Raw genomic sequence first — 7,971 nt, 5'->3', positions numbered from 1 at the left:
GAAGCCTGAAGCGACGGAAGACGTGAGTTTACCGGTACGGCTTGAATCTCCGGTGACGGTGGAGGTTAAGAGGTTGAGGGTGATGAGGAGTGAAGAGGAGAAGGAGAGGGAAGAGGAGGTGTTGGTGGTGGATGATATAGAGTCGATGAAGAGTGAGAAGGTGAAGTTCGATGTATATGTGAATGCTTGTCCGGGGAATGAGGAGGGGATTGGGCCGGAGTCGACCCATTTTGCTGGGAGTTTTGTGCGTTTGGGGATGAGGTTGGGGAGGAGTGAGATGATGAGGACAAGGTTGAGGTTGGGGATTGGGGAGCTGTTGACTGTTGAGAGAGATTGATGCAGATGGAGATGATAGTGTTGTGGTGAGTTTCATAGAGGGAGTAAAGGGATCGTAGGAGACGTTAGGTTCGCGTTCTCAAGACGTTAAAGGTTTTTTTTTAAATATTTCTATAAAAATAAGAGAAAAAAATTACACATGTGATGATGACAAACGGGCAACAAGCTGCGTCGCTAATCCTTTCTGAATTGCAAAACCTAACCTACGAAACACGTACTCAGCTGACCCTGCTGCCGCTAATCTTTTTTTTTTTTTTTGGTTTTTTTTTCTTTTCTATTCTTTGGGTAGATTTTGTTTGGACTGGAGTGAAGGGGTTTTCAATAATTGGTATAGAGATGAGCTCACTAGATCCTGAATTAGTGTTTTCCTTCAACACAAATGTTGATTTTTATGGCGATGTCAACTTGTTTCATTTGGTTTTTAGATCAACCTCTACACTAGTTCTATCACTCACTTTAATCGTGCATTTGTGTCTAGTTTATGATTTTTAAATCATTCAGATGTTACTACTAGTATATCCTCTATAAATTGCATTGGATCTTACCCTTCCTCAAGATAAAGACATCTTAATTTGAAATGGATTTTTCACTCTCCATGTACAGTAATGATGACTTGATTGCTCATTAATTACCCATGTCAAAAATAGAAGAAAAAAATGTCACTCCCCCACTCGTATCGTTCCATTCCTTATTTCATTCCATTTTCATTTGACTCGATTATAGTGTATCAAACAAGGCGTGAAGAAATGAGCCCTGACGAAAGATTAAGACCAAATAAATCAAAAACACTAGTTGCTAGGTATTGATAGACCCTGTATAAGTTCCTCACTCTTTTCAAATCCTTTGAATGTAACTATACTCAACCTCCTCATACTTGTTTATACTATGGAATAGTTATTTTCCTTTTTTTTTTTTTTTGGTTAAAAAAATCCCAATTGCCAGCCAGAAAACATGAGAGAACAACATTTACCAGGGAGGGAGAACTGACTATGAGAGGAACGTAGCATACTTTAAGAAAAGAGCACATTATCAGATATTTAATGAATCACTTGAATAATAATTAGAGAAAAGGAGGTGTGAAACAAGTCCGGAGCCTAAGAGCATCTCCAACAGCTTCCCCAAAAATTTCTTCAAAATGAAGAAACAAAAGTCATATTCTCCAAATTATTTTTGCTCCAACTCCAACAGCTTCCCCATTTTGAAAAATCGCATTTATTACAATAATAAAGCTCTCCCCAAAAATTTGGAGAATGCTGCATATTTGGGGAAGGCTCCCTATTTTTTCTCCTCCTTCCCTATTTTGGGGAATGTGATGGGGAATCTGTTGGACCAAAAAAAGCTCTATATTCTCCAAATTTGAGTATTTCAAGAAGATGGGGAAGCTGTTGGAGATGCTCTAAACAGAACAAAAAAGCAATCGAAGTACAGTTTTCAGAGCATTAGTTATCTTGCAACTCCTGCTACAAATGCTTGGATAACGATAAGGACATACGAACTGTGACACAAAATAATTAAACATTTGCTAGTTATCCATTTTCGTATAGTAATCCCAAGTAGTGGGAAAAAGTTCAAAGAAAACTAAAAAAATTTGAAGCAAAACATGAGACAGTCAAGAACAAAATCAGCATAAACAAGACTTACTAAAGGAGACATTGTTATGAAGTTAGTCGCTTTTGGTATGTGTCGGTCTTTTTACATACAGCAGGATGCACACCGATGATGCTAATAACCCCACCAAATATCCGGCAACTGAACCATATGTAACACAAATCGGCCACTCCTACAAGAATATTATGTCAAAGGGTCCAGATTAAAATTTAGAAAAGTACTGAATATATACTACTTTATAATACTGAAAGAGGTCTAGATCATTTTGCTTATAGAAGCGTTGCAATGATCCCCACATACTGAAAAGATTGACAGAGATAATTTATAAGCACCGATGTTTTTCTCGATCTTTATATGTGTGTGTGTACATATGTATATAGATATACATATATATGTATATCTATATATATAGTTGTGTGTGTGTACATATATATGTATGTGTATATATATGTGTGTGCACATATATATGTATGTGTATATATACGTGTGTGTACATAAATGTGTGTGTATATATACGTGTGTGTACATATATATGTGTGTGTATATGTGTATGTGTGTGTGTGTGTCTATATACATACACGCCCGCGCTCGTGCACACACACACACACACACACCTGAACATAACCATGATTATATCAGATAAAGGAAAAGCTCATTAAAGGTGGAAAGTTAAAGAGAGAGACACACTCAAATCACTTTTTTAGTATATTTCTAACTGTTCTACTTCACCCTCCCACTTTCTTCCATCAAAATCCCATTAATCAAAAAGAAAAATGCAAGAAAAGCTCCCGTTAACCCATCCATGCAAAATGTTATCTTTCAATTTCAGAAGTCATATGCAAAGATCTTAAAGCATAAAAGAAGAACTAGAAATGATTTTGCAGTATAAACAAAATGTGGAGATATTCGAAGAAACTCCGTCTCAGATGTCATACCCGTTAAAAGATGCTTCAATAAAAAGTGATAGTGTACACTAATAGGCATAACTTATGCGCCACATAACAATATAAATATCAAGTATTAGCCTTGATATAAAAGCAATAATAAAAAAGATTAAAAAAAACCTGCCATGGTCTTTCCCAATCAAGGGGCATTGGCCAAGCACCAACCCATGCGCCGACAACAGCTCCATATGCGGGAAAATAAATCATGTAATCAGTAATTTCAGTTGGCCTGTCACAGGAGGGCAATCCATTAATATAAGAAATTAGTTGCAGAAAATGGAAGAGAATAATTTGACACATTACAAGAATTCTTGAAGAAAAGAAATCCATTGAAGCTTAGAAAAATATGATAAATTTAGTAGGAACTGGAAAATGGCAATTGCAGCAAGACACCTACTTGTCGCAAGCTACAAAATGTTGCCAATCTATCCTTGATGAGCCAAACACACAAGCTGCAGGCACAAACTGCGAAATCACCAATATTCATGTCAGTTGCTAAACTAATGAATTTATACAAGCAATGATGCATAAAATGACAAATACAAATCCACATGTCAAGATATCAAGTAAAGACTTAGGGGCTGTTTGGTTGTTGTTGGTAAAATTGTGTATTTATGACACAACTTGGAAAGTTGTTGTCCACCTCATCAATTTCACTTGTATACTTTTCTTTGTTTGTTTTTTATTCCATTGGAATCATAAATTGCTTGTTTGGTTTATAAATGTAACTTTAATTGTTTGTTTGGAAAGTGTAAAAAGTGGTCCCTACTCAAATGATCATATTGGTTGGAATTATTTTTTATTTTTTATTTTGACTTCAATGTTAGCTTTCTCCTAAAATTATGTCTTTTTTTTATGAAATCACTTTACAAGCCACATCAGCATATGAAATCACTTTACACTATTTTCACAACTACAAACAAACAATTGAAAGTGATGAAAGCTGACATTGGGACCCACTTTTTTACACTTTCCATCCTTTTACATGGTAAAAACATACAACCAAACAGCCCCTTAGCTCATCCTATCGCTCTGTAGGCTGAAAATCAAGAATTGTATCGAATTCATGAATAATTTAGCAAGGATTTTGTATAACACAAAGATTCGTCAACTATCTATTATTCATTTATAACCAAATTTATACCTTAAATACAAATTTGTCTAAGGTGCACTGACATGACAATCTTTTGCTCAACATTTAAATGAAGTTTAAATCTGGAGGAGTTCAAGCACATTAAGACTTGAGTTATAAATTTATAATCACCAAACATTCACTGATTGTCCCTAACGCAGTAAACAAAAGTACCATATGCTTCTTTCAGGTTTATTAATGTAGACAGTAGGAATAGATCCGATTAGAAAGAGTTTTCACATGCTCCATTTGTTCAGCTAATTACAGCAGCAAGTACTCTTGTGCAAGTTCATCAAAGGGACAGTCTAGTCAATAGTCATTACATGGAATCAGAAAATGAGAGATTTACTATTTCATCAAAGAATTTAACACTAACAAATGCTAATTCTGAATATTTCAAACTAACAAATAATATAGGAGGAAGTCTTAAGGCTTCAACCGAGATTGACTGAATGCTCAGAATTAGCCCTTCTAACTTCTAATTTAGTTTAGACTCCTAATTTTTGCTGCTCAAGGTCATTAAATACAATACTTCGCACAGGAAAGAGGAGATACTGACGGTAAATAGAGACATGAGAAGGGACCAGTAAGCTGTTCGTGCCAAGTACCTGCATCCAATGCAAAATACGAAGGCATTAAGGAAATGGTGATGAAAGTAATTTTAAGTTAGGTATAATCTGTCTACGTATATAAATATAATATATCAGTTGAATATCCCATAAAGTAGATGGACAAGATGAAGTGTAACTGTGTAAGAAAGAGAGTACTTGACTACATTATCTGCGTAATGAAAGGATTCTTACTTAATCCCAATAGGTGCTCCAAGAACAATTGCTCCAAATGCATTTAGCAAAGCACCTGGAAGAATAAATAGATTACATTTTTATGAAGTCAATAAAACTGAAAATAAATATCTAAAATTAGCAGAAATGGAACTTGTTATTGTAGAATTGCTGAGGAAAAAAATGAATTCAACTAAATGACAAAAAAACATAGGCCTTCTGATATACCAACTACCCTTCTATCTTTCATATCATGCTTCTACACTTTCCTATTAAAAAGTGAGTATAGTTTTAAAAAAGAGTTGATGCAACTGTTACCATGGACAACTGGCTTCATATCCAAAGAGAGATAGTCAGGTATTATTTATAGAGAGCAAGAAGGATACAATTATATAGTTGCTCAATGTGGGACTAAAACGAATTTCTCTAACTTCCCAATATATTAATAACTTTGATACTCTGATAACTCTAATAACTACCTTACAGCAAATTTGTCGTCTTTTTTCCTATGGACATTTTCTTAACCTGGGAGAATTTTGTAATCTTGGAGAACTCTGGAGTGTTTCTCATTTACATGAGCATGAACTACATTAGTGAAGATGACATAGATATTCCTATCAGACAAAAGCCCATAGAATCTATCACATTTTCCTCTATTGTCATTGTTTCCTCAACAATTTTGACTAAAAATCGGCGGATTGATGCCAAGTTGGCAGCCAATTGTAGAACTTTGTCAAATCCTTCATGGCACCTTGTGCTCTATTACTACTCCCTACATAGGAAATACGATTGGGATGGTTATGAATATAATTTATAAAAAACTACTCGTTAAACATCCTGAGAGATGCGCAAGAGTGCATTTTAAAACTGTAAATGGACTGTTTAAAGCAGACAGAAAGAGTGAAAGCTGTTATATATTGACATGTGGATGTGGTGAGTATAATGGTCAATTATTCCTGTCATAAGGCTTAATCACACCTATAGATCAGAATCTTATTAATCAGCTCTAGAAGTGGCAAGAATGATTACAATCTAAAATTAAGAAAACTTCTACTGAGAAAAGCACCATGTGCTTTTGGCATGCACAATAGTTAGATATTCAAAATCATGACTTATCCTTTTATTGAGCATCCTTGCCACTAACAAAAGTGCATAAGTAGTATATACTTTCAGATATTTCTCTAACAAAGAAAATTTATCCAACATTTATATTCAGGCAATAAAGGACATCTTTTTACTTGCAAATGTATCACATGTAATGAAATTCCAGTAAAGACAACCTTAGCCAACAACAGATTTCCAAGTTAACTTAATATACCAAAGACATAATGAGATATGAACTTTGCATAATATCATGGTCTTCTGAAATCAAAAAAGAATTTATGATCATACACGTTAACAAGAGAGGAACGTGCTACTGAATATATACAGGGAGGGAGTAGAAAACAGAGGGAAACTAAAAGTTTGATACAGAAATTGTGTGTATTCCTATCAAACAAATAATAATAATGAGCCGACTACTAGAATTAACAATAAACCAATGAAGCATTGAGGGCCGCAATGAATAAAAAGTCTTTACAAAGTTTTATAACGCCTACTAAGCACTAAGTCATATATGTCAATCCTAAAGTTAAACCCAAGTATTTTACTTAAAGAAAACTTCCTCTAAGAAGAGGCAATATTGTCTTGGCGATTCGAATATATAAATTTCTTCACCAGTTAACCACTAGCTGATAAAGGACCATGTCGGGATTGGGGATTTTGTCCATTAAGCCATTTGACAATCATTCAGGTGAAGCAAAAAAGAAAGCCAAATCCCACCTTTAACGTGTCGAAATACACAACATGAACAACGAAGAAGAGAGGCATCAAATGTTATTCAAACACAATATCCTATTCCGCTCGAAAATTTCGGCCGCCTAAAGTCAAATTCCCTAATGGTGTGTTTGGGAGTTTACTAAGGGCCTGTTTGGATTCGTAGGGGGTGAAGGGAAGTTAAGGGAAACTGAGTGAAGGGAAGGGAAGGGAAAGGAAGGGAAGGGAAGGGAATTCCCTTCCCCTTGGTTACACCCCAATTTGGGGGATAACAATTTTTATACTATTAGGGGGTGAACCACGGTGAATGGAGGTGAATTAACTTCACCTCCTAAGTGTTCCCAAACAAGGTGAATGGAAGTGAATGGTTCCCCTAACTTCCCTTCACCCTCATTCCCCTCAATCCAAACAAGCCCTAAGGGAAGGGAAGGAAAGGTAAACAACGGGAAGGGAAGGGAAGGGAAGGGAAGAGAATTGTAATATGTTGTTTGGGAGTTGAGTAAGGTGAATGAAGGTGAAAGGAAGTAAATATATGTAAATTTACATAAATGACTTTATACTAATAACACATCAGCCCTTTTATTTGTTTTGATGGGTGTAAGAATGTCATTACACCCCTTTACCCTCCTTTACCCTCCTCTACCGCCCAAATCGGGGGGAAGAAAACCAAGCAATTTTACCCTCATTTCCCCTTCCTTCCTCCTCTCTACCCTCCTTAAAAAAACTCCCAAACAAGGTGAAAGCCTCATTTCTCTTCCCCTCCCCCTCTCTACCCTCCATCCAAACAGGGCATAATTGTTAACGGTGCATCAGTGATACCAAAAAAAATCAACATTTCCCAAGAAAACCAAGTAATCTAGGCTCCAGCCCCTAGAAAAGAAACTAAATGCACCCCGGGCTTTGAACCAAAACCTCACATTTTCTCATTTTTATGGGGAAATTGCAGTCAAGAGACTAACCAATTGGCAGGCTTAACAATCCTCGCCCAGCCGCCTTCAAAAGCTGCAACAACGCAAAAAAGCCCACATTCAAACAAAAACCAAGGAACCCAAACTCCAAGAGGAATTTCAACAAACGGGTGTCGTGCATCACCGAGCAATCCTTCGGATTTCGCCGTACCCAACTGTGGGATCCAATCACCACCGGAGCTTCAACAATCTGCCAAATTCATCATGTCAGCAACTTTAATATCAGAATCCCTACCAGAAACCTTTTGATGGGTTATAATACCAGAAGAATGCGAAGGGTTTGGGTCGGGTGAGTGACGAGATCGAAGCCGTATACGTATTGGGATACGATGAAATACGCGCATAGTAGAGTTGTTGAGGAGAGTAGATGGAGAGCAATCGCTGTG

General features: G+C 36.3%; 1 protein-coding gene across 1 annotated transcript in view; it reads right to left on the bottom strand.

The window, feature by feature from the left end:
- LOC109838168 (phosphatidylinositol-glycan biosynthesis class F protein) overlaps window positions 1,780-7,971 on the bottom strand; it is a 6,968-nt gene continuing 776 nt past the window's right edge. The window contains exons 2-9 of the mRNA XM_020406632.1: window positions 7,848-7,966; window positions 7,710-7,775; window positions 7,577-7,619; window positions 4,824-4,878; window positions 4,580-4,628; window positions 3,286-3,353; window positions 3,009-3,117; window positions 1,780-2,116 (exon numbers count right to left, since the gene is read on the bottom strand). Of these exons, the coding sequence (XP_020262221.1) occupies window positions 2,000-2,116; window positions 3,009-3,117; window positions 3,286-3,353; window positions 4,580-4,628; window positions 4,824-4,878; window positions 7,577-7,619; window positions 7,710-7,775; window positions 7,848-7,966 (626 nt within the window). The 3' untranslated portion in view covers window positions 1,780-1,999. The remainder of the gene's footprint in view (window positions 2,117-3,008; window positions 3,118-3,285; window positions 3,354-4,579; window positions 4,629-4,823; window positions 4,879-7,576; window positions 7,620-7,709; window positions 7,776-7,847; window positions 7,967-7,971) is intronic.

The sequence above is a fragment of the Asparagus officinalis genome, chromosome 4 (genome assembly GCF_001876935.1).
Source record: "Asparagus officinalis chromosome 4, Aspof.V1, whole genome shotgun sequence".
NCBI lineage: Eukaryota > Viridiplantae > Streptophyta > Magnoliopsida > Asparagales > Asparagaceae > Asparagus > Asparagus officinalis.
The sequence above is the reverse complement of the archived record's forward strand: the minus strand, read 5'-3'. Positions and strand labels throughout refer to the sequence as shown.